The sequence below is a fragment of the Malaya genurostris genome, chromosome 2, assembly GCF_030247185.1.
Source record: "Malaya genurostris strain Urasoe2022 chromosome 2, Malgen_1.1, whole genome shotgun sequence".
Taxonomy (NCBI): domain Eukaryota; kingdom Metazoa; phylum Arthropoda; class Insecta; order Diptera; family Culicidae; genus Malaya; species Malaya genurostris.
The window spans coordinates 313,771,117-313,799,065 of record NC_080571.1 but is presented as its reverse complement, the minus strand read 5'-3'; the positions used below and the strand labels follow the sequence as shown (position 1 = coordinate 313,799,065).

General features: G+C 37.6%; 2 protein-coding genes across 5 annotated transcripts in view; one reads left to right on the top strand and one right to left on the bottom strand.

The window, feature by feature from the left end:
* The window catches only part of LOC131431149 (putative inorganic phosphate cotransporter), a 33,211-nt gene extending 6,656 nt beyond the window's left edge, over nucleotides 1–26,555 (top strand). Inside the window, exons 1-5 of one of the 3 annotated variants that reach the window (XM_058596686.1) lie at nucleotides 10,390–10,561; nucleotides 24,587–24,915; nucleotides 24,976–25,851; nucleotides 25,917–26,049; nucleotides 26,111–26,555. In XM_058596686.1, the coding sequence (XP_058452669.1) occupies nucleotides 10,537–10,561; nucleotides 24,587–24,915; nucleotides 24,976–25,851; nucleotides 25,917–26,049; nucleotides 26,111–26,175 (1,428 nt within the window). In that variant the 5' untranslated portion in view covers nucleotides 10,390–10,536 and the 3' untranslated portion in view covers nucleotides 26,176–26,555. Of the gene's footprint in view, nucleotides 1–10,389; nucleotides 10,562–23,415; nucleotides 23,909–24,586; nucleotides 24,916–24,975; nucleotides 25,852–25,916; nucleotides 26,050–26,110 lie in introns of those variants that run through there. The other 2 variants (XM_058596685.1, XM_058596684.1) reach the window with 2 other exon arrangements.
* A 13-nt stretch (nucleotides 26,556–26,568) lies between these two features.
* LOC131431150 (phosphatidylinositol-glycan biosynthesis class X protein) lies at nucleotides 26,569–27,772 on the bottom strand. 2 transcript variants are annotated; one of them, XM_058596688.1, is made up of 6 exons: nucleotides 27,710–27,750; nucleotides 27,588–27,651; nucleotides 27,365–27,494; nucleotides 27,152–27,300; nucleotides 26,811–26,991; nucleotides 26,569–26,747 (listed from the first exon to the last, which is right to left on the bottom strand). In XM_058596688.1, exons 1-6 carry the CDS (start codon nucleotides 27,744–27,746, stop codon nucleotides 26,589–26,591), a joined length of 720 nt encoding a protein of 239 aa, XP_058452671.1. In that variant the 5' UTR covers nucleotides 27,747–27,750; the 3' UTR covers nucleotides 26,569–26,588. The 2 variants fall into 2 exon arrangements, with proteins under 2 accessions (XP_058452671.1, XP_058452670.1); XM_058596687.1 differs by having other exon boundaries at nucleotides 27,588–27,772.
* Between the last annotated feature and the right edge of the window lie 177 nt (nucleotides 27,773–27,949).

Here is a 27,949-nt window from a genome sequence, read left to right as displayed (position 1 = left end):
AGCTATCAAAACGGTTAGCTGTGTAGAACACCAGCGATGTGTTACTGGAATAACAAATAGCTAGCACGAAATTTCGTATTTGCGTTGGTCCAACCGCTTAGCATCACGGCCAACGTTTCCAAGTTCAACTTCAAGGTTCGTCGTCTACGAGTACGTAAAGTTCTCGATTGCGTTGCACTCAGCGTCTTGCGCATAATATTCTACATCAATGTATGACATATAATCTATGAATTTGCACCGAATATTCTACATCAAAGGCATATGCATACCATAACGTAGTAGAAAAACCGGAAGCACGTCGCTTCTTATTTGTATTATGTAGAAATTTCAATCAGTTGGTCATCTGTTCGACCTTCTCAAATTGAACGCTTTTGGATTAAACATGACATTCAATCAGATTAAACATGACATTCAGAGTTCCAAGTATCAATAGTCAATTGTAGTTTTGATATTGTTTTCTCGCTGTTTTGACATTAATAATCAGGTTCAAATTTCTATGTCCAAATGGAACAAATATTCAACCACAAACCACGTGATTACTTAAGACTTAAATTAAACAGTTTAAGCTAAAAGATACCCGATTTTCAAAATGAAAAGTTCTGAGATCCCCACGGTCTATTATTTTCGTTGCCATGATGTCATCCCAAAGCAATCAGGAACGTTACTTCACACTTTTTTTCTGATCGAAAATGGCATATGTAAAAGAGGAAACCTTTCATTTTAAAGATGTGTATGTGCAGTGTGTTTATTCTTGACATACAGTCTTCAGTTATAAAAATTTCATAAAAGTGAGATTAACAACCCATCAAACTTTTGCTCTCGCACAGCGACAATCCGAACTACTTGCATAAAATTATTGAATGTGGTTTGTCGACAGTCAGAAAAAATCCGACGAAAACGTCGGAAAGAGTGGCGAGTTGTTTCAAGCGGAATTCAATCCTTATCCTCCGAGATTTCGCAAGCAAGCTGGAAGTCTCGTTTACTATAGTAGGGAAGACCGGGACTAAACCGGAAATTTTTAGGAAATTGAGAAAAGCATACATTATAACTAGGTTTTTACCCAAATTATCCATACCATTTTGTAGCTTCAACCTTTAGCTACACTTCCCAATTGGTGGTTTGTAAAAATAGGCATTAATTTCCGTAAAAAGTCGTGATGAATTGACCAACCCAAAATTCAAAATTACTACCGGAAACCCATGGAGTTAAACCGGATACTTCTTATAAATTGAAAAAACACCCATTCCCAATTTGTGAAAAAAAACATGCATTAGTTTTTGTACCAAATCACGATATTTAGGAACCGGAAGGGCTAAATCGGACTATATAGTTTAACAAAAATGAAGATCGAACACAGTAGGGCGCCAAATCTTAAGATAACTTAATGGAATAATTGCTGGTTTCAACCTTGCGTAAGACATAATCCTGCTCGCTGGGAATCTAGGTATTGTCTCGAAACTTTACGCCCTGCAGTACCAATTAATTGATGTTAGAAATGTCTTTAAAGTCTTCATTGAAGACTATTTACTTCTTTCACTATATGTAGAGTGAACGTTTTACTAAAATTAATAGTAAATCTAGTTTTAATAAGTGATAAGAAGTAGAATGGAAACATAGATATCAATATTTAGGTACGTTTCACAAGTTCGTTAGGAATTTCAAATCGAAAATTATGCGTCCGGTTGAGACCCACATTTTTACCCGGTCTAGCACCGTACATACAGCTCATTTTCGAAACGCAATAATAATTCTATTTTACATGTAATTGAAACCACGTAATCACTGGATTCAGCATGAAATGAACATTTGAAAGCACGCAAAGGATTTGGCATCTTGCCAGTACGGAAAAAGACAATCAACTTTAATGCTGCGCATAAGGTTCTGGTGTATCTCGAGGACAAGAATACGATCCTCAATATGAAAAACGCTAAACGCTTAAAAGCTCGAAGCTCGAAATAGATGATGAATCCTATCGAAAGTTAAAACAAAATGTAAGAAACGAAGAGATAGGGTAACGGAGATATTTTATCTACTATAATATATTTTGGTCCGGCGTACATATTAATGGATGTACATTGTATCTCATAAAAGTACATTGTATCTCAAAAAAGGAAAATATTAGCGCCGGGTCAAAATATATTAGTGGCTAAAATACATTCGTTACCCTAGTTTGGTAAAATAGAGAAACATTAAACAAAGCAGGGAATAAGAAACTAGTGCTATAACGGCCATTTGCAACATGGAAGCAGAAACCAAGTGGATCTATTATTTATTAGGTTTTTTTTTGTCAGCTGTAAGCTGGCCCTGGTCCATACGGCCTGTAATACAAATACTAATCCGGAAAACCTCGTGGTAAGCATGCTCCAACGATGTCAAATCATAATTGATGCTGGAGGAGATTAAACTTGCTACAACGACGTTTGTATTGAAAATCAGCAACAAATTCAAGAATAAATATCTATCTATGACGAATATATTACTAATCTGACGGCTTTGCCTTGATAGTGACGAAATACGTATCAGTCTCGAATACGAGATATAACTAGTATAATGAAATAGAACGATATTTCGGAATTTCCATACTAAAGCATTCTACTAAGATACTTAAACGAAAAAATTTATGATCATTCCCTCACTCAAGGGTTTCCTTCCTCATTTTTATTATATATTTTATGACCACTCAAGAGTACCTCATATGAAACAATAACAAAAATACTATAAAATGGCGATTAAATCGGTATGCGACGAATCACTACGTGTACAGTTATATAGGTAATAAAGTTTTATTCAATACCTGTGGAACTATATCAATTCAAGTAAATGCTTATCTGTCAGAAATAGTCAGTGACCAGTATTTCATTAAACTAATGTTTAATGGTTTGCATTCTATTAAACAACTATGAAAATAATTTTATAATGTGCCTCGTGGAAACTAAAATAATGTTAGGGTAGGGTGGTCATCGTTTTTCTATCTACCATTGAAATACGATCCCTCGATGCCAAAAGTTTACATTAACCTGCAACTTTTCGTTCAATATGAATGTTAACATTCACGTTTCGCCTTCGACTCATCACTGCATTAGCAAATTATGTTGGACTGCTAATGCCACCGCATGGATCAATATAATCCGTTAAGCAGACGTAAAGTTACAGTCGAAGTATTGACATTTCACATTACATTATTTATCAATAACACGTGCACGCATAAAATTGAATAGGATCTAAATATTCTGAATCAATCAATAGAAGTCTAAGTCTAAGAAAAACTATGGCTTTACGGTGTGTTTACTGAGACATATATCAGGAAACTGAACGAAGCATCTTTCGAGACATATCATTCCATGGTGAACATTATTGTTTGAATTAACATTACTCATTTTATTTTACGCTTTCATTCTCAATTCTAAATCACCAAATCAGCATCCATTCGATTTTAAACTAAACCCGCGATTATAGAAACATAAATCGTCACTCAACGGATAGCAGATAGTAAAAATCTGACACGAAATTATTCACATTAAAAGGTTTTTTATAATTAAACAAATTTATGAACGGTTCACCGGTTCACGTTCTATGACCGAAAAGTTTTTTTTTATTTGTGATTTATGCATTGTCATATGTTTAAAATACAAATAGTGGGGGAACATTTCTTACACTTTCCAACTAAAATTATTTCCATACGGGGATTACACACCGTGTTAAATTAAAACCGGACAAAATGAATAATCTAAAGACACTCTTTTCTTTTTTTGAGTGCATAATAGTTTTTACATCAACCTTCCATACGCTTTTGAAAAAAAAACTGCCATATGTTTTAGACATTGATACGTGAATATGCAATATTTTTTCGTGATTTTTGTTAATAAACTTCTAAGTTACACAACCCTCGACAAACATACGTATTTTGACACTTAAAGTATATTTGTAGAACATTTGAAAATCATTGAGAAAAGTTATGAAAATTATATTTTGGGGTTTTCTCTATCACAGAGCATAGACATCCAAGCTAGTACAAACTTTTTCAAAAAAGCTGTGTAAAGTGGAAATCCGTTAAAAATCACCGTTGCGTACGACTTTGCACGCATTAATTACCATTGTATGGAAGCTCGAACGCAAGAGCCCATAAGCAACTGCTGGGATGTTCGAAGCGCCTCTACAGGAGAATTACTACTTTTTTTTTCCATAAATACGTTTATTTCTTAAGGCAGTTTACATAAGTTTTTCTTCGCCGTAGCATCACTTTTACATAATATTCTTATCCTAATTTAATTCTAACATAGTCACAACGTATTGAATTTATTAAAACATATTCTCTTATAGCTTAAATATCATCTTAGGTAACTCGTCATTAATTATGAAATCTACTCGGAAATATTATTTGAACCAAACGATTAACTTCTATAAATTATAAAATAAGCTGTTATTTTCAGACATTTTGTTGATAATTTCATAAACTGTTTCGAGTTTGTTTGTATCATCACATAATTTTTATTCTAATTTAGCTATTGGTTGAACTCATGGACGCAGCTGGGATCAGAACTAAGTCTTAAAAGGGGTCTTTATTAAATTGAAACTCTAATTTTCTTTATGAAATGATAAATAAGTTTCATGTATGAAAGATCACGACAAGCAAGAATGTCTCGAACTGGGATATTGGATAGTCTACCTTGGGTACGCAAAGAATGTATTAGTTGAGATCTGACATCACGATACTCCACGCATGTTCAAACGACATGATCAATATCCCGATAACCTTCTCCGCAAGCACAATGATTAGTCTCGGAGAGCCCAATTCGAAGGAGATGTGCATCTAACGTGTAGTGATTGGACATGAGTCTGGACATCACACGAATGAAATCCCTACTCACATCCAGTCCCCTGAACCATGCCTTTGTCGATATTTTCGGAATAATTGAGTGCATCCACCGACCCAGATCATCTCTATCCCAAGATGCTTGCCAGCTGGTAAGTGTTCTTTGGCGAGACGAGCTATAGAATTCGTTGAAAGCAATCGGTCGCTCATAAATTTCACCCTCAATAGCACCACGTTTGGCTAAAATATCGGCTCTTTCATTGCCAGGAATGGAGCAATGAGCCGGGACCCAGACTATAGTGATTAGATAATTATTGTTCAATATGTCGTTCAGGCACTGTTTTATTTTGCCCAGGAAAAACGGTTCATTTTTGCCAGCAGCGTTTGAGCGAATGGCTTCAATTGCACTCAGACTATCTGTGAAGAGGAAATAATGGTTTGGAGATAATGTGACGATTACACTCAAACTATAATGAACTGCTGCTAGCTCTGCTATATAAACAGATGCAGGTTCTTGAAGCCTAAATGAGGCCGAAACATTATTGTTGAACATACCAAACCCTGTCGCTTCTTCAATTCGCGATCCGTCCGTATAAAACATTTTCTCAGAGTCAATATGCCTGAACTTACTTGAAAATATTTTTGGGATTTCCGTCGAGCGTAGATGATCCGGGATTCCACGCACTTCACGCTGCATGGATGTATCGAAAAATAAAGTTGAGTCAGGGGCACTTAGGATGCTGACACGGATAGGAATATATCTTGAAGGGTTGATTTCCTGTGACATATGGTTAAAATATACTGTCATAAATTTTGTTTGAGATCGAAGCTCGACTAGTCGTTCGAAATTATTAATTACCATGGGATTCAGCACCTTACATCTTATTAGCAGGCATGATGAAAGCTCCCAAAATCGATCTTTTAATGGAAGAACTCCCGCCAGAACTTCAAGACTCATTGTATGTGTCGAATGCATGCAGCCTAAGGCAATTCGCAAACAACGGTACTGAATTCGCTCAAGTTTGATAATATGAGAGTTTGCAGCGGAACGAAAACAAACGCATCCATATTCCATCACTGAAAGTATCGTTGTTTGATACAATTTTATTAGATCTTGCGGATGAGAACCCCACCAAGATCCTGTTATTGTTCGAAGAAAATTTACTCTTTGTTGGCATTTCGTTATCAGATACCTAATGTGTCCTCCCCACGTGCATTTGGAATCGAACCACACCCCGAGGTATTTAAAAGTTAAAACCTGTTGGATCATTCTTCCCATCATATGGAGCTGAAGCTGCGCGGGATCATGCTTTCTTGAAAAGACGACTAACTCTGTTTTCTCCGCAGAGAATTCGATACCAAGATGAACAGCCCAAACGGACAAGTTATCTAAGGTATCTTGCAATGGTTTATGCAGATCAATAGCTTTGGGCCCAGTAACTGAAACCACGCCATCATCTGCCAATTGCCTTAGTGTACATGGGGTTACTAGACAGCTGTCAATGTCATTCACGTAAAAATTATAGAGGAGCGGACTGAGGCATGAGCCTTGCGGGAGACCCATGTAGCTAATTCTGAATGTTGCCAAATCGCCATGTGAAAAATACATGCACTTCTCTGACAAAAGGTTGTGCAAATAATTATTTATAACCGCTGGAAGTCCATGTTGGTGGAGCTTGTCTGAAAGAACATCAATGGAAACTGAATCAAATGCTCCTTTAATGTCTAAAAATACAGATGCCATTTGTTGCTTTTGAGCGAAGGCAATTTGGATGTCAGACGAAAGTAATGCAAGGCAATCATTCGTCCCTTTATTTCTACGGAAGCCAAACTGAGTATCTGACAACAAACCGTTCGTCTCGACCCAAGTGTCGAGACGTCGTAGAATAATTTTTTCGAACAATTTTCTGATGCAGGACAACATCGCAATGGGTCTATATGAGTTGTGATTGGAAGCTGGTTTCCCCGGCTTTTGAATGGCGATAACTTTCACTTGTCTCCAGTCAGGTGGAACAATATTTTGCTCAAGAAACTTGTTGAACAATTCCAACAAACGTCTTTTTGCGAGGTCGGGCAGATTCTTCACCAAGTTGAATTTAATTCTGTCCAACCCAGGGGCGTTATTGTTACAAGACAAGAGTGCTATAGAAAATTCCATCATTGAAAATGGGTTATTAATAAAACCATTATTTGGAGGAGATTCCCGTATAATGCTCTGCGTAGGAACAGAATCTGGGCAAACTTTCCTAGCAAAGTCAAATATCCATCGGTTCGAGTATTCATCACTCTCATTGCCCACGTTACGATTCCTCATTCGTCTGGCCGTATTCCAAAGAGTGCTCATTGAGGTTTCTCTTGACAAACCTTCGACAAAATGTCTCCAATAGCTACATTTTTTGGCTCGAAGTATGCTCTTGTACTTGGTTTCTAAAACCATAAGTTTTTCAAAATTCTGAGGAGTTCCTCCTCCCCGTTTTAGAAACGTCTTGCAAGCATTTTGTTTTGCGAGTTTAGCCTCTGAGCACTCTTTGTCCCACCAGGGGTTGGGAGGCCTTCTGTTAATCGTTGGCCCAGGAAAGCGTTTAGTTTGGGATTGTTCTGCGGCCTCCAGAATCGAACAAACGAGGAAGTCATATTCTTCAAGTGGAGGGAGCTCTTCCATTGAATTCAAAATACTAGAGATTCTACTTTGGTATTTAATCCAGTCGATATTTTTTGTCAAATCATATGGAATACTAGCTGAATTAGCAATACATTTGTTACAGCTAATTGAGATGATGATTGGTAAATGATCGCTACCGTGTAAATCAGGCAATATTTTCCAGGTGCAATCTAGTCGAATTGATGTTGAGCAAAGAGATAGATCTAATGCACTTGGGCGTGCAGGAGGTCTTGGGATCCGTGTCATGCTACCCATATTTAATACCGTCATGCTAAAATTGTCACAAATGTTTTGTATTAAAGATGATCTGCTATCATTGTAAACGGAACCCCACATCATTCCGTGCGAATTTAAATCCCCCAGAATCAATCGTGGAGCAGGAAGGGCTTCAACCATTTCATTAAGCTGTCGCTGTCCAACTTGTGCTTTTGGAGGAATATAAACCGAAGCTATGCAAATATCTTTGCCTTTAATGTTTATTTGGCAAGCAACAACTTCTATACTAGAAGTTGAAGGGATGTTTAATCTATAAAAGGAACAGCATTTCTTAATTCCCAAAAGCACTCCACCATACGGAGAGTCTCTATCGAGACGTATAATGTTAAAATCATTAAAATTTAAAGCTATGTTTGAAGTAAGCCATGTTTCGCATAAAGCAAATACATCACATTTTTGACTATGCAATAAAATTTTAAATGAATCAAGTTTTGGCATGATGCTTCGACAATTCCACTGCAGGACAGTGATTGTATCATTTGCGGCGGGTGATAAATTATCCATCAAAAGATACAAAACCTGAGACAATTGGCCATTGAGCTGATAACTGCTTCAAAAAATTTCTAGCTATTGGAAGGAATGCCATTATGAGGGTCTTTAAGGGTTCAGATATATTGAATGCTGAGAAAATCCATTCAACAATTTCCGAAAACTTCAGTAATCCTGTTGGTGGCTGTGAAATGGAGCCCACAGGATTATTACCTTTTTCTGTGCTAGATCCTGGATTGGTTTGTGAATTTGACAAACCAGGAGGCACAGTCTTTGGTTTTGACTTTTTTTGTTTAACACGGGGATCTTTTTTTGAAGATGAAACTTTAGGTGTCTTTTTTGGTAATTTGGAAGAAGACTTCTTTCTCTTAACTGACCCTTGGGTAGTGATAAACGAATTACCTTCACTATTTTCGTCAGAGTCAGAGTCCTCTGGTTCCTCTAGATTTGAAAACCCGTTTTCGGTTTCCAAAGGGGGGACATCAATGACCGTTTTAAGCATTTCTGCATATGTGCGCTTAGACCGTGCTTTTAAAGAAAGCTTAATTTTGTCTTTGTGCACTTTAAATGCAGTGCATACTGAAATATCCTCATGAGGACTTTCCCCACAATAAATACATTTTTCAATTTCCTTGTTGCAATCATTATCTTTATGAGGTCCTTCACACTTAATACATTTTGGTTTGTTACTACAGTAAGTAGCTGTGTGTCCGAATTTTTTGCAGTTCGTACAATTCATTACATTTGGAACAAAAAGCCGAACAGGGAGGCGAATTTAGAATTACTACTTGGTGATTCCTTTTTAAAACAACCGTTAGATTATTTACGCACATTGAAATCACAACTTGGATGTCTGTTCTCTGTGTCTCTATCTAGACACCGATCCATCTTAAAGATTTCACATATTTATGAACGGTTCTCCGGTTCACGTTCTATGACCGAAAAGTTGGTTTGTATGGTACCTAGTAATCTTCAGTTTATCTTTGCTTTGCTCAGGTGAAAACCTACACCACAGATAACAGACATCATAGTTAAGTTTTTAATTGTTGTAAGAAATTTGACGGTCACATTGAAATAGCTATCACCACGTAGCAATTCACCCCTATGGAGTCGAGTTGTGTTGTTTTTCGAGATCTAGCTTGTATGTCTGTTTTTAAACTTACGCCGATGATACAACAAACATTCTCAAATTTCACCGTAAAGCTTACTGCGAATGAAATCTAAATATGTAAGACCATTTCACCTAGGTGGAGGATATTTCTCCAAAAAAGCCATTTCATCTAAAGTCGTTTTCAGAAGGTCTAATTTTCAATTTGACGAAAATTTCTTCGGTTAATACACAGTATCAAATTTTATATTATTTCATGTTTCTGCGGAACGGCCCATTCGGTAATACTGTCCGTTATTCTCAACACCAGATGAGATAAGTAGCAAAAAATCTGCAAATCAAAAATATCTTGTAGAACGTTTTATCATCTAGAGTTTAACAACAAGACTATCTCGTTGAGGCGCCAACAGTCGAAACGTGGGCAGTTGTCTTGATAACATTGAACTGAACATGATCAGATAGGACAGTTCAAACAATCATCCATTGAAACATTTGTAATGAAGTGCAGACTAAATAAACACTTGACACTTGACCGGCGGCAAGTATAAGTATTTACTTTATCATGATGACATTGTTATCGGTAGATAGATGGAATGAAACTGTCCCAAATATTTCATTTTCTCGGTGCTCTTTTGAATGAAACCGAGTAATTAGGACTGGAAGACGGGTAAAACTTAGTACGATTTTGGCATTTAATATTAGTTAGACAATCACTATAACAGTTCCTGGTGATAAAAGATATTCCCGTAGTAATAATATCATAACCTTACGCTATTGTCAATCTTAACTAACTAAACTAACTGAATTCCTGTTATGCCAACTCTCTAAAAGATACGCATTTTGAATTACGACATTCCACAAATGTTTACAATTTCGGTATACTTCATTCCTGTTTGATGAATAGTATATTTGTACGACCATTACAAAATGAAAACTAGCTTTCAACTGGTTCTCCATATCACTGACATTGTTTAGTTATTGATACAGTGATAGTAAAAATAGTAGATAGTTTTCCTCAAACCAATGCTGATAAGTGCACATTATTGAGATGCGAGATGTGTATCGATAGAATGGCATAAGGCAATTCCACAAGTGACAGTCGAACGGAATACATTAACTTACTCTGGTGTTTTATTACTTGGAACGAGGCTAGCAGAAAAACGAATCGAACTCAGCTCGGTAACGAGGATGGTGCGAAATCGCCGAGACGAAGGTGAGCAAGATTGATAAATTCCCCACGATATTAGACGAAAATCGCGCATCCGCAACAGTAGCTTATAGCTAAATTGAATATACTAAGTAGAAAATGATAACTCAGTGAATTCAATGATATGTGAAACATTCTGATTGCGTATCAAGTTGTCGTAATTTACATAAATCTCGTTTATTCGCCAGACGTTTTTTTTTTTGCTATTACGCTCAACAATGAAGTCAAGCCTAGCTAGCCCAATTAAAAAATAACGTTTCGCTCATATATCGGTGATGGAAAACAAGCTCCCAGTCTGAGGCATTCTTCGAATCGTGTTTTTCACACGGAGGAAACGAAATCGTTTGATTGTTTTATACAAAAGTGCATCTCGGTATCATCAACAGGAACTAAGCTTTTAGGTCAATAATCGATAACCGTTTAGTTCATGTAATTGAACAATGATATTTACATCATTTTACATTACATTTGTCATTTGGGGGTTTTGGTATCTTATGGGTTTGTGTTTTACGATTCGCCTTCGGCAAATCAGTGCGTTAGCCGATTTTGATTTTTACATGATTACAACCGGAATTTCTATCATAAAACATTACATGATTGAGAATATGTTAAGGCTTTATCTAACGAATACGAGCAATTCCAAAAGTTAATAGCAGAAAAATATAGAAGAAATCAAGGCGAAGTGTAATAAATGTATTAAATATTTATATTCTCCTATAAACAGAAATTCTAAGCTCTGCCTTAAGAACAAATTATTATTATTTTTTATGACTTCCTGTCAGACAGTAATTTTTTATTTTTCGGTTTTTCAACGGTATCAAACTAACTAGAGATTCTGAGTAGAAAGAATATGAAAATTGTAGAGCCATAGTGCAAACAAGGATGTGAAGATAAAGTGCGAAAAAGTTTCTCCTCTCATAATCTCTAGTTAGTTTGATATCGTTGAAAAACCGAAAAATAAAAAATTACTGACAGACAGGAAATCATAAAAAATAATAATAATTTGTTCTTAAGGCAGAGCTTAGAATTTCTGTTTATAGGAGAATAAACCGAAAAATAACGAAAAATTAATTTACAAAAAAAAATTGTCACTACTAATTTGTGAAACTTCAAAGGATTCAGAATAAAGCTCTGAAAATTATTCTGAAGCGTCTTCTCTGGTGTAGTACAAATGAGTTACACAAACTCACAAATATAAAACCATTCGATATAATGTCATATTAAGCAAATTCCGACAAGGAAACTTGAATTTAATTGATTCGCTCTTTGTAACGGGTTTGTTATTTTTTTCAATAGATTATCTGAAAGTTGTTTCGACAGTGTAAAGTGACGTCTCTAATCAGTATTATTTAGCAAATCATCATGAATATATTAACTCCAGAACAACGCTTCCAAACCGTGGAAATATATTTTCAAAGTCAGTGTTCTATTAAAACAGTTTACAGCGTAGAATTCTCTTCAGTAATGAGGCGCATTTTTTGGTGGAATGTATACGTCAACAAGCAAAATTGCCACACGCCGTTCAAGATTTACCAATGCACCCGTATGTCGTCATTGTTAATATGGCGATTCGTTAGCAGTGCTATCACTGAAAATGTTTCACTACAATATTGAACGAGAGGGACGGGTATAGCGTGATGGGTTAGTCGATGCCTGCCCACCTGGGTTCAATCCCCAATCCCGCACATAGAGTGAGAAAGCTTTTCCTCTATAATTGAAACCAAAAAAAGTAAGGGTGTGTAATGTCAGAGGCATAACTGGATGTCGTGAATACGAATAAAACTGACACGATTTCTTCATACTATCGAATTCGAATTGATAGCTGATCGATTTTGTGAATTGTGAAACTTTTGACGTCGATTATCTCATTTCGGATTTCCATATTTCATTGGAAGAAACTATCAAGATGCTGTACAGGATTCATTTCTGTCTTTTAGAAGGACCAAATTGTGAAATTCTCTACGATATTTAGCACAGTTCGGAACATTTTCCTCGAACGATCTTTGCACAGCAAAAAGTGCACGAAGCAAATCAAATTATTTTGGATTTTCACTAAACTGTTGATTTTTACTTTCGATTTGCAAAGAAGTAATCTTAATAGTTCTTTAGATAACATTTAGAGCCATTAGAACGGCTGATTTTATATAATGTCCACTTTTCGTTTTTCGTTTTCTTTCTCTCCAATGCAAACGACCAGAAGCTCTGTTGCATGATTATTATTATTATTAATATCATTTATTTTATCCCGGCTTTAACCTTTTGGTCATTCACTGGGGGGAAACGAGAATTGTAATTACATGTTATTTTGAAAAAATTGTTTTTATTTTTTTTCAGTTCAAATTAAAAAGCGAGAATTCGATGAAAAGCGTAACGGTATGGGCCGCGGAGAGCTGACCGGTGTTTTCGGTCCTTAGTTCTGATGAGGTATTAGATCGGATAGTCCAGTGGATGACCCCTGGTTTTGATGGTTCTCCTGTTGATATTGTTTGAACGCTGCATATGGTGATGTTGCATGATGCAATCACTCTTTTTTGAGTTGAAACTAGCTTTGCGTACAAACCGCAAGACATCCGCTCGCAGTGCCAAATGATGCGAAACTGGTTTAATGCGTCTTCTCGCCTTGACGACCGAAAAGCAAATGAGAACTATAACCTGAGCGTTTGAGGTTTTTAACCACGCAGAAGGTGCGCTCTCCGATGCCGCTGTTTGAATGCGTCTTCTCGCCCCTACATCTGCTTCCATCCAACGCACAAGAAGAAATGATCGATTTTCGACTACGGTTCCTGTTTACGGATCGTAATATGTGAACTGTTCCTCGTCTACGTGGCGAATTTTGTCGTCATCTACAAGATAATTCTACAGTCAAGAAAAAAATCAAATGAATTCATTGTTACCAGTAACAACTCACTTCCGTTTTTAATAAGAAAATAAATCCTCACTGTTATAGTTTGTCTCACGCTTGTTTAACGAAGAATTAATGTCGTTTTATTTTCGATCGATTAGATATCGCGAACATTCGCAAACAAACATTGGTCCTTCTGATCCGGATACTAAAGAACCGTCATCATGGATGTACTGTTAAATAAAAGAAACATCACTTTCGAGAGGCTTCGAAGAGAACACGCTAGCGCGAAACAACTTTGTGAACAGGAACCACCCGGGTTTGAAATTCATGATCGGCTTCGGAAATTATCAGACCTGGAGGAACATTTCGAAAGGATCCAAACAGAAATCGAAGAAGCATCATTGCCAGACGATTTGTCATCGGCTTTGAATATTAGGACAGATTTCGAAAGGCTATTTTATGCAACAAAAAATTTGTACAATGCATTATTGACGACGGGAAGAGATGACGCAGCCAGTGACGTAACAATTGCTGATCCCGGTAATGATTTAAAACAAGCAATCCGTGTACTTCTTGAAACGCAAACAGCTTTGCTCACCAGACAAGCTGCAGCTTCAACGTCCATAGAGGAGTTAGCTGTCCAGCTCCGAGGAAACGCAACCGAACCAATGGATACTCAATTGCCGTCATATACTCTACCGATATTTAGAGGTGATAGGAAGCAATGGGCTTCATTCAAAGATTTGTTTTCCACCAGTGTCGACCGTAAAAATCTTACAAACGCGCTAAAATTGCAAATTTTAATTACACACTTGGAAGGTGAAGCGAAGAGCCTTGTAAGTAACTACGCTATTACTGATGCAAATTACAAGCAAGTTTGGGATACTCTAGTTGAAAACTACGACAAGCCTAAATTCGCCGTATCGTCACTTGTGCAAGAATTCTGCGATCAACCTTTGATCAAAACTCCAACCCTTGCTAACCTTCGAAGACTCGTATCTACATCAGACGAGGTAATACGCCAGTTACACGCAATGGGGGAACAATACGAAACACGAGACCCTTGGCTCATCCATCTATTACTCAAGAAACTTGACGATAGCCTGCGATCCCAGTGGGCTCAGCACATTGTAGACAATGATTATCCGACGTTCAACGAATTGTTGCGGTTCCTCAAGCGAAAATGTGATGCATTGGAGACTTGCGCTGCTTTTGGTACAAAGAGTATTGATTACATGAAGCGTGATATATGGAAAGACGAGCGGGTAAGTCAGATTCCAAAGAAGGAAGTTCGAAGCTTAACAGTGGTTCAAAATGTTCCATGCCCGATGTGTACTGAGGATCACACAATTTATCAGTGCAATAACTTCAAGGAAGCAAGTGTTCAAGAACGACGAGATTTAGTTCAAAAGGCAAAATTGTGCTTCAATTGTTTAAGATCGAATCATTTTGCAAAAACGTGTCAATCAAAGTCAGTGTGTCGAAATCCGGACTGTAAACAAAGGCACCACACACTACTGTGTCAAATGGAATCAAACGCAACATCCAATCAAAGTGAAAAGTCCCTGATGGAAATAAAAACAGAAGATAATAATATTCAGCAAATGCACTCATACTCGACCAGTCTTAAAACCAATAGTCCAAAGTATGTTGTAGGAACATTACCCACAGCTATTGTACGAATTAAAGGAAAGGATAAATACTACGAGATGCGCGCCATGATCGATTGCGGTTCGCAAGCTTCGTTAATTACAGAAAGTTGTGTTACACGTCTTGGATTACATCGAGCCAATGGCAACATTTTAATCACTGGCGTTACTAACTGTGCATCGGAAACCACAAGAGGTGTGGTGAACTTAGAAATCTCTTCGCGTTTCAACTTCAACCCTATTATCAACACAAGAGCTTACGTATTGAACAAGCTCACTCGTAATTTACCACAGCAGAAAATCGATACTACCAGTTTGAAGTGCTTGGAATCATTGCCGTTAGCTGATCCTGGATATGATACACCAAGTAAGATCGATCTTATTCTTGGCGTTGATGTGTTTCTTTCAATTCTAGACGAAGGAAAGGTTAAAGATGATTTCGGAATGCCAGTAGCGGTAAACTCACTGTTCGGCTGGTTGGTTGCCGGTCAAATCGGTAATTCGTTTACTATTCAATGCAGTACTGCTGTCATGAATCTTTACACCGACATCGATGTTGACCGCACTTTACGTCAGTTTTGGGAGATCGAAGAAATCGTGAAACCTAAGCATCTCACTGTGGAAGAAAAAAAGACTGTCGAAATATTTCAATCAACACATCAACGTGATGATGCAGGAAGGTTTACAGTTCGCTTACCAATGAATGATTCTTCATTAACGCTTGGAGAGTCATTGCCAGCGGCAATTCAACGCTTGAAGGCAATGGAGAGAAGGTTTAGTTCGGATCCAAACTTCAAAAACCTATATAGTGAATTTATGACCGAATACCTGAGGCTCGGTCATATGGAACGTGTACCGACAGATGAAATCAATATCGCGCCAGACAAACGATACTATCTCCCCCATCATGCCGTTTTAAAGGAGGATAGCTCCACATCTAAACTACGCGTTGTTTTCGACGGCTCATGTAGGACCTCAATGGGTGTTTCCCTAAATGAGAAGCTGCTGGTCGGACCTAACGTAAACGAAGAACTTTTTGTCGTACTCACTCGGTTTCGGAGTTATGCCGTCGCATTCACCGCAGATGCAGAAAAAATGTATCGTCAAGTGAACGTACATAAAGACGATACTGATTTCCAGCGAATCGTATGGAGATTCGATCCAACTCAACCAATCGAGCATTATCGACTATTAACCGTCACCTACGGGACTTCCTGTGCTGCGTACCTTGCTATGGAATCATTACGACAAGCAGCTAAAGACAGTCAGAATGAATCGCCCATCGCGTCAGAGAGAATAAGGAAAAACTTCTATGTTGATGACCTTTTGTCAGGGGCTAATACACTCGAGGAGGCGATTAGGTTACAAAATGAAATCATTAAAATCACATCGGCTGCAGGTTTCAACCTCCGGAAATGGTCATCAAACATTTCACAACCGAATACAATTCCAGAACAGTCCATACCTCTTAAATTGTCACCAGAAACAGAATATGTTAAAGCACTGGGTATTCATTGGTCTCCATTGGACGATTCATTTAGTTACCGTTTAAAACTAAACATCCATAACCAAAATACCAAGCGTAAGTTGTTATCGGACTCAGCCCGATTATTTGATCCTCTAGGATGGATATCACCCGTCATCGTTCGAATCAAAATATTATTCCAATCACTATGGCTCACTGACTTGTCATGGGACGATCCTCTACCAGTAGCCATTGACGACGAATGGAATAGAATTAAATCTACCCTCCATCTGATTGAAGGCATACATATTCCACGGTGGATAGCAAACCATGATGGTCGAATTGAGCTACACGGTTTTGCAGATGCGTCGGAGGTTGCGTACGCAGCAGTTGTTTATGCTAGATCGATTGATAGCAACGGAATAGTAAACGTGTCACTAATAGCAAGCAAAACTAAGGTTGCCCCAATTCAGCAAGTATCATTGCCGAGATTAGAACTAAATGCAGCAGTTTTATTAACTGAGCTTTTAAAACGAATACTTGAGGCTTTCGATCATCTGGAGATTCGTGTTTATGCCTGGACTGATTCTATGATCGTACTCGAGTGGTTGTCATCCCATCCTAGGAAATGGAAAACATACATCGCCAACCGAACATCAATGATATTGGATCTGTTACCTCGTAGCTCGTGGAATCACATACCATCTGCAGATAATCCGGCGGATTGTGCTTCGCGTGGCCTACTTCCCGCAGATCTAATTGATCATGTGCTGTGGTGGACCGGCCCAACAGTTTTGTACAACAAAAATGAAATGTGGAATCAAGAATCCGTTATTACAGCGTTCAATGTATGTAAACAAGATAGTACAGTCATTTGTTCATCAACAACCACCCTAAAGGTGTCGAACTTCAACGTAGAAAAGTACCTCCTGAATCGTTCTTCATCTTTGCTGTTCATAAAGCGAGTCCTGGCTTGGATAAATCGATTCAAGAATAATGCGTCAGCGAAGCTGACAGGATTGTCTGTATCAAATGGAAATTTGAAGTTGGTAGAAATTCAGGAAGCGGACACCCAGTTAATACGTTGTGCACAACATGACCAATTCAATGGTGACCTCGATCGTATACATAAGGGATTGGAACCCTTAGACAAGCAACTAAAATCAATTAACCCATTTTTAGATGGCAACGGCATAGCCCGAGTTCTGGGACGGTTGCAGAATTCGCAATTATCTTACGATAGGCGTCATCCAATAATTTTACCCAAGTCCCACCGATATACACATTTGTTGATTTCATATTAACATGTGCAAAATCTTCACGCAGGCCCTACATTGTTAATCGCATCCCTTAATCAACGATTTTGGATTTTGGGCTGTCACGCAGCAGTTACTACTGTAGTTAATAATTGCGTTAAATGTATTCGGTGGAAAGCTAAAACAGCTAAACAACTCATGGGAAGCTTGCCCTCGGTCCAAACGTGTGAAGGAAGAGCATTTCAACATGTTGGAATTGACTACGCCGGGCCACTTATTCTTCGTGCCAGCTCCTTGAGGTCGTCTAAAACTATTAAAGGTTATATTGCAGTTTTCATATGTTTAGCTTCTAAAGCTATCCATTTAGAGGCTGTTACGGAGCTCTCAACAAATGCATTTATTTGTGCCTTGAAGCGTTTTTGTGCTCGTCGTGGTGTGCCATGTCAAATATATTCTGACAACGGTACTAATTTTGTTGGTGCAGATCGGCAACTTCGTGAGAGTTTGAAATCTGAGAGTTTTGACGCTAGTGTTAGCCAGTATCTCAACAACTTAGGAATCAAATGGACATTTATCACACCCAATGCACCTCACATGGGAGGGCTGTGGGAAGCAGCTGTAAAAAGTATGAAGAAACATCTTCGAGTCGTCCTTGGAAATGAGATACTCACGTACGAAGCTTTATCAACTATTCTGGCTCAAATCGAAGCATGCCTTAATTCACGTCCGCTTTGCGCCCTATCAACATCGGTTGATGCTTGTGAAGCATTAACTCCTGGGCATTTCACCATTGGTCAGGCCCTGAATCTAATACCTGAACCTTCCGTATTGAATATAACTGAAAATCGTCTTGATCGTTATCAAAGGCTTTGTCGATATGTCGAAGAATTTTGGGATCGATGGAAAGGCGAGTTTCTAGCGACACTTCAACCAAGAAGTAAATGGAGAGGTGTGCAAGCAAACTTGAAGATTGGTGATTTGGTTATAGTTAAAAATGACAACACTCCTCCAGCGTATTGGGAGCTCGCCAGAGTTATAGCAGTCCATCCCGATCGAAATGGCTTCGTTCGCAATGTCACTCTCAGCAAAGGCCAAACGGAGTACCAGCGACCCATACACAAGCTAGTGGTTTTGCCAAGAAATTGAGGCTAGCGCCTCAAGGTCGGGAGCGTGTTTACGGATCGTAATATGTGAACTGTTCCTCGTCTACGTGGCGAATTTTGTCGTCATCTACAAGATAATTCTACAGTCAAGAAAAAAATCAAATGAATTCATTGTTACCAGTAACAACTCACTTCCGTTTTTAATAAGAAAATAAATCCTCACTGTTATAGTTTGTCTCACGCTTGTTTAACGAAGAATTAATGTCGTTTTATTTTCGATCGATTAGATATCGCGAACATTCGCAAACAAACAGTTCCCCTTTTTTATAACGTTCAGTTGAAGATATGTGCCTGACTACCTCAAAATCGTCATCCTTGCGCGAAAAACCCAAGCAAAAGTAAAGATTTTTCCGCGTTGTTTTCAAATTTTGAGAAAACTTGATTTTTGAGTTGTTTGTGGTTATCTCACACTATACAAAATATTATCCTAAATTCCTGATCATATTTTTGATGAAATAGTGAAAGAATTATGTTGCTGCCATTAATACAAGTCGAGGTATTCACGATTAAGTTCTGCCCATTCTTCTATATGGCTAATTTTGAGAATACGCCCCATAGTAAGGTAATTCATATTCACGACAAAAAATTAACCCAATTTTTTTGATTTCATATTGAATTCTTTATCGTAAGGGAACACGAATCAATCGGGTGACATTCATCGAGCACAGATATCTTCGTACTAAATAAACTGAACCGTTCATTTCAAAGAACTGCTCAGAACATTATAGTTCTACCACAAAGAACTAGTTCTGTTGAACCGTTCTTTCGTTCTTCTGAAATTTTATACGTTTCTTTGAAAATAGTATGAGAGCCACAAATTATATTACGTAGTAAACGAATTCAGTGGTAGCGAGTACTTTTTGCATGTATTTCTATCAATAATCATTATCTCTTGTATACATTTTCAAAGGTAGCGAAAGTATACAACTTTTATCAGATTCCTCTAGCCTGCATTAGTTCAGAAATAAAGAATCCATGAACGACACATCGGGTGCACAGGCTGCCATCTACGCCAAGACAGTGGAACTACACCCGGTATTATTCAACTGGTACTTCAGTCAATGGCGAATATGAGGTTCCAATCATCCAGCATAAACGCAGAAAAACAACAACTAGTTCTTCTGTGAGCATATCTGTGTAAGTTTCGCATCAAACAAAAATGATTCCATCATCTAGCTTCTGGTCGTTTGCATTGGAGGAAAGAAAACGAAAATTGGACAACGATGGGGAACATTATACAAAATCAGCCGTTCTAATGGCTCTAAATGTTAGCTTAAGCCCGAACAATGAAAAATGAAAATCCGAAATGAAGTAGTCAACCTTAAAATTCTATACGTTGGTATTTTTAAAGCCGTTAAAGCTCTTTTGAACAGTTGATCTATTATGTTTATTATTCGCTTCGTTCGCAGTCCGGCTTTCGCTTCAAACAAATGCGGAAAATTCATCAAAGTATGAACACAACGGAGAGAACATATATACAAATCGACAGTTCTAAGTGTTAAAAATTATAATGTTATAATCCGCCATTACGGTCAAATCATTTAGTTCCAAACCATTTTCAGTGTTTCTACATAGAATCAAGCAAAGAGTTAATTGGATTTTTTCATATGCATTAATTTGATTTTATAAAATCGATAGTAAATCAGAACAAATGTCGTCACTAATCCATACGACGTCGAACTTCATGGGTGCCACGACTCGGTGCGCAGCGTTAGCGCTGTAGGGAAGGGCACACAAGCATGTGGCAGTTTTACTTTGTGCGCCGTTCGCCAAACGAGAGGCAACCAATTTGTTCGGAATTTTACGCGTGGAAATAATTGTCAACTGTGTTGAGAGTTGAAAAAAACGGTAACCTTCGGTTCTTTTCAGAATCCAAAACATTTTACGAAGATCTAATGAGATTTTACTTCAAATGGATAATTTATTTGTAGAACAATATATCTAAATAAATGTGCATTTTTAAAGTGATCTTCCCCTTGTCGACAGCAGTCCTAAGCCAATCTCGTGGCTTTGTCTCTAACATTACCTACTACAAGTTTTTTCAAGGAATTGTTGCGATGAGAGTAATAACTAAGCATAAGTTGTCTCTTAGAGACCAAACAAACATTTAATCATTTTCTAAAACCACTTAACTAGAGCGATAGGGGTTCATCCAAATAAATAAATTTAAATAGTCATAGTTGAAAAGTTCTTACTTTTTATAAGTTCACTGTCCTAGCTGACTTAACTGTCCCTAACTGGAGTTTCGGATAATATCACAACGAAATTACCTTGATGAAGGTTGAACACTAAAAGAGGACCTGCCTCTGTTTATTGATGGTTTTATGTTTTGTATTGATCGACTTTTCGATCAATACACACTAAATACATGTTATCGAATAAGGTGTAACTTTTCAAACATTGTATTAAATAAAGGTGGACACATTCGAAGAGGCGTTACATGACAATAGTCTTTTTCTTTTACTGTTTATGCTCGAACGGTCGACAGTTTAGAATTAAACGCCTGTCATTTAAAATTCATATTGCCCCGACTGTCTAAATCTATATTATATGTTCAACTATGACATTTTGTTAGAAATCCACCAAATAGTTCGAATATTACAAATCACTCGTTTGTAATTCGTTTTGTGGTCGGCTAAACATGGGCCTCCGGGTTACGATCATCGCATACGCTTGTTTATATAATAAGATCATATTATCTACCCATATAAATCCTGATCATTTTCTCGCCAACAAACAATTGGCAATGTTTTGACCAATGTACCAAAGCATGAACAAAAGAATATGCGCGGACTTACGACGGAATAGTTTTTCACGAAAAAGCAGATCTAGTGTGATATTATGAAAGTGAGACTTGCTGTAGAGTTGGAGATATTTAATGGGATCGAGTTGCTATTAAGCTTGTTGAAAAATACGCTGATTAATTTGGAAAGAAACTGATTTGTTTCCAATCGTAGAAACCGTTATGAATCCTTCGTCAAACAAAAGTGAAAGTTATCAAAGCACACTAAAAACGAGTCGACTGTCATTTTTTGCCACTTGACTGGCTTTCACACAAGTGCGAGTAACAAAACGACGAATGAACACTGTGACTTTCGCAAAACGACGTAACTAACAGAAACAAAACGACTTATGTGTCAAGTCAACCAGGAAAAAACGACATATCATACTGTCCAATGTACATGATCAAATTACAAAACGACGAAAGTGTCGTGTTTTCCTAAAAGTTATCTTTGTAGTTGAAAATTGTGAATTTAGTCACTACGATACGTGCACGCACACAAATTGGACGATTTGGTGAAGAGATGAAGTTGTTTTAATTACTCATTTTCAAATAGGATTTAAAATTGTGCGATTATTTTTCAACATCGCTTTTCTCGGTTCAGCTGAAATGTTATATTCGTCGTTTTGAAAATTTTATGCAGATTTAGATAAAATTTATGGCCCAGTGTTAGGTCCATCTGAACTTGTCTGTGCATTACAACGTAAACATTTAATCGATGGAACAAACACTACTCAAAGCTTCCTGTATTGCGATGGTTCTATCGGATATTACCTATGTAATAATAACGTTCCGTTTTCGACAATGACAATGGGAAACATTGCGAGAAAATAGGAGAAATGAGAGATACTATGAAATCTCTTTACCCGAGTCGCATCTATATTGTTAAAAAGTGGATGAATATATAGAGCATAGCGCGCAACAAGTTATAACGATGTGAGTTTTTACAACCGATTGCAATGCTTTTTATGATACTGCTCTAAGACTGATGTGTTTTTCTATTATCGATTCATCATTTATAGAAATCATAGGTTGTGTCAACAGGTTCCCCCATGGCAAACATCGGGAAATTATCATGTGAAATCTGATAATGATGACAGGCGGCCTTTTATAATCTTTGTAAAACACATTACAAGTTCCTTCATGATATATCGAATACTATATAGTTCGATGAGCTGTGATATCGATTTATTTAGAAAATTATTTGAAATATGATTCCTATAAAATGAACTACTATATGTACCAGACAGCCGAATCCATTCATTCTCAGCTGGTGTAGTGCACTTCATCACAGAGAGGGAGAGAGAGGAATACGCCTCAAATGAGAGAAAAAGCATATCATGCACCCCCAACGTTGCGTTGATAGGTGGTACAGTGTGTGAATGGAAGGTGTTTCGTAAACAAGTGTAGCGTATATAACAAAAACTAAAATCCACAAGCAAGAGGCCGTAGCTGAATCAACAGAAAACAGATACTTTGATTTACACGGACTATGAAAAACAGGGTCTTTGTTCCTCTTAAACCTATCTGGAGGTCAGAACGCGCAAAGTGTCTTTTGCACTGAGCGATTCCGTTCTACACGCTGCAAAATTTGTTTTAAAAACCTCGATCCAACTGTGATACGTGTCCACATCAGCTTACATTCAGTGTTCATTGCCAGTCCGTAAATTGCAGTCGAGCAATATTGCACATGCAGAGTGTCAGCTGATAGTGAAAAGTTCAACAATAACATCGGAACAGTGTTATAACCAATACAAAACTATTGAAATAATTATTCTCATTTACGCTTGATCGAGTTCCGTAGCATACGCAGTGAGCTGCCATCCGAGATGACCTAAAACGCATTCAGATCAATGTATTATCGAAACAACCTTCCATATGGTATGGTGGCTTAGTGATAGTGAAGCCTGAAATCGAAACCAGCAGTGTGTCTGTTGTCGGTTGAGTTTGTTGACCAACATGCTATCATTCTCACTGCCTCCCAAGACTATCCGCTTATCGTCTGCTACAGTTGAAAAAGAAAAACCGCTGGACCTACCGAGAGGATCCTTCTACATTGCCAGAATTGTAGTATCACTAAACGAAACGACGCATCTGGGATAAATTAGCACTAACGGGCACCGCAAGCCAACACAATGTTCTGTTGCTGCCGCACTCGCTATGACTACCGTCCCATCGAACTGGCATTTCAACGTAAATATCACAAATAATATTTTTTAGATCTGAAATTGACACATTCGACTTGTATTCAGTTTTTGTTGTTTACTCCATCCTAAACTATGTAACCTTTTTATAATCTTACTAAGACATTTATTTGGCTGCTGACTTTGTGAAATTTTAACACTTTCAATTCAATGATTCTGTGCGAAGTCTATTGAAACAGAATGGTCAAATTTTACAAAAGGAATGTAATGGAATCTTCCTCGACATCTCCAGAATAACTCAATGTTAGAGCAATTCTACAAATCGTAGGTTTTGAGAGTTGAGTGTTCTGAGGGATAATAATCTGCACATTTAATTTTTTTTCATAATTTTCATAAGTTAGAAAAAGTCATTATTTTCATACGCTGCATCATCTAGATATTCTGAAACCCTACATCAAAACTGGAGATTGCCTAGTTCGACTATTCAATTTCCTTTTCCTTAATTTTTTGTTTGTTTTCCAAAGATACATAAAATAACCATTTTTTTATTGCTATTTTGACAATTATCAATTATTTTGAGCTATTAATTTTTGGGATTACCAACATTTACTTCATTAGTTAACTTTAAAGTATGTACTTTTAAATAAATTTTCTGCCCTTGTCTGTAGTATAACATTTTGAATTTAGATGTTGATTAAATTTCATGTTGTACAACCTTCTCTTCCAGCGAGTGGCTTCGGGATCCGACACCTGCAGACCGTGCTGTTATTCTTCGGGCTAACGGTTGCCTATGCACTACGAGTGAACCTCTCCGTCGCCATCGTGGCGATGGTGGACAAAAAAGCGGCCAACGAAGAATTCGAGGAATTCAATTGGAACGAGGAAACGCAGTCGATCATTTTGAGTAGCTTTTTCTGGGGATACGTAGTGACTCAGGTTCCTGCCGGCCAAATGGCTCAACGGTTTGGGGCAAAAATTCTTTTGCTCTTTTCACTCGGAATTTGTTCCTCGCTGGCTGTGCTGACCCCTGTCTTTGCTCATATTGGTGATAGTAAGGTATTTGAATTACTGCATCTTCCATGGGTAAATTTTCTCAAATCGTTCCATTCATTGCAGCTCGTGATAGCCCTCCGGATAATACAAGGTCTCAGTCAGGGTTTCATCTTCCCATCAACGCACACTTTACTGTCCAAATGGGCCCCTGTTTCGGAACGTGGTCGCCTGGGAACCTACTGCTATGCCGGAGCTCAATTTGGAACTGTCATCATGTTGGCTATTAGTGGAGTTTTGGCATCGTCTTCCATTGGTTGGCCTGGAATATTCTATGTATCAGGAGCAGCCGGTCTGGTATGGACTGTTTTGTGGTACTTTTTCGGAGGCAATTCTCCGGTAGAGCATCCTACCATTACTGCTGAAGAGCGAGATTTCATAGAAAATTCACTAGGAAATCAGGACCACAGTAAACGTATCGTTACACCCTGGAAAGCTATATTCACTTCAGCTCCTATGATCGCTCTGATCATCGCACATAGTAGCCACAATTGGGGCTTCTGGACATTACTTACTGAAATGCCTACATATATGAAAAACGTTCTCGGCCTAAATATAAAAAGTAATGCACTGTTATCTAGTTTGCCGTACTTGGTTATGTGGATACTTAGCTTCGTTTTCAGTCCCATTTCGGATTTCTTGATAAATCAAAACTATCTTTCCCGTGTAACAAGTCGGAAGCTTTTCAACTCCATAGGATTATGGATTCCAATGGGCGCTTTGATCGGTCTTGCTTATGTACCCAAAGGCGGTACTGAGTTAGCGATTGGTCTGCTAACTGCTGCTGTTGGCATAAATTCGGCGACATATCTCGGATTCCAAGTGAACCACATCGATTTGGCTCCCAATCATGCTGGCACTATGATGGGTATCACAAATTGTGCAGCCAATATCATGTCAATTATTGCTCCACTGATCGTTGGCCAAGTACTGAGTGACGCGGTATGTTTAGGAAGAATTTTAAAACATGTTTTCAATTCAATAATGTGAAAAATTAATCGTTACAGAAAGATCCAGTCCAATGGAGAACCGTGTTTTACATCGCAGCGGCAATTTATTTCTTAGGAAACCTTACATTTGTGCTACTTGGTAAAGCTGACATCCAGCCTTGGAATGAAGCACAATCAAACAAAAAAGACGGTATCTATATAGAATAATTCGGCAACAAATCAAATTCTACAAATTTGCTTTACTTTTCCAGATGATACAGAAGCTGCTGTGCCAAACAACCAGAACGCTACAGAACATATGAACCACACAGACTAAGCATGTAACGAATAAACATTCTGATCATCAATCATACTCATATAAATTAGGAAACTAACGTTCAACCATCTGAGGATCGCTACTTTTAAGGATAACAGTACTTAGTCTAGTCCAAAACTGATACAGCTTTGCAAAGAGCATCAAATGATGGCATATCAAAAAAAAAAAACAAAATACACGAGTGCTCTTATCGATTGTGAATAAAAGTAGGAGAGGAATTTTCACATTAAAATGTGGTATATAAGTTCCTGCCAAACGATGACTATTATTAGTTAGGTACAAAAGACATCCTACAATTTCTTGGGGTGGAACCTGAGCCATTCCAACATAGTAATACATTTTTATTGATGTTGAATAAAAAATTATTACGAATAAATAAAGCCTGTCGTTTTTCTTTATAAAAGTTTTTTTTATTATAAAAGCTTTTTGTTAACGCGCTTACCTGATTTAATGATAATGTAAATAAGATACATACTACCAATCCAGCTGATTAATATCGTAGCCGGTAAGACAAACTTGTACGATGTGCTATTTCCCACTGGAATAAGGACACTGATGATAGTAGGAATATTCTGAAATAAAACAGTAAACCTTCACATCATTCGCAACCTATCACAAACACTATTGAAATTTACACTAAACTCCAACTCCTGCCAATCACAGTGCTCGGCTTGACTAAGTTTGTCGTAATCGTAGATCTGAGAACTGCTTGAGCATGGATGCCGGGAGGTTCCTTTAAACTTCAATGAGCTTCTACTGTTGCTTCCACGACATTGAACGAAAAGTGACGGACTTTCAATTTGAATACGCTCAAATCTGAAAATAGAATAGGAACAAAGGATTGCTTTCAACGAATAACTGCAATCAGTAAAAGTAATGATGTCAATGCGCTCTCAAATCAGCTAAACAAGCCAGTTTTACATTCCCAGTTTCTTGCATGCCTCTACTTTAGATTAATTATTATTTGAAAACTTACTTCTTTTCAGAAGGATCGTGGTACCGGAAATGAATGGGAAGAGTAATGTTAACCTCTTTTCGCGAATTCTCGAAAATATATATCGAGAAGGGACTTGATTTGCTCGTGGGGTTTTCAACATCAACGTACAATGGGACGTAGCTGTTGATCTGAAAAAAAAAACAAAATTATTGGCGTGCTTACAGATAATTTGGTAGTTACACTATCGCATACTTTTTTAAATTTTTTCATGTTTGTCAATTGATCCGTATCAACATACACAGCAGATGGGAGATTTTGCAACAGAAGCAACTCGCAGGACAGCTTGCCTAGTCCACCAAATTTCAGTGTGTAATGAATTTCTCTGAAACAATCAAAATGTATTTGTAACTTTCTCGTAGATTCAAAGTATAAACTTACGCTTATCTAAAAAAAATTCATTGATAACAAAACGCACCTGTGAAAGCCGCTGTTGTGAATACTCATGTAAAGAAACGAATTCAGGCAAGATACTTGATAGTCTACAATCAATATCAACAATAGAAGAAATAAATAAAACATATCGGCAGAATTTCATACACAAAGATGTTATTATCCGTGAAACATAAACCAGCATAAACTTAACCTAGCCTATAGCTTGTAAACATATTCGTAACTGTTTGCTTACAGATGCAGAGATGCCAGTTTTACAATTTTTCTAATAATTAACATTTGAAGGCAAATTGCATAATCTAATCTTAACAACCGTTTGATAATAATTGATTTTCTATTGGAAGCAATTGAGTCACAGTCAGATACAATACAACTTTTTGTATTTTG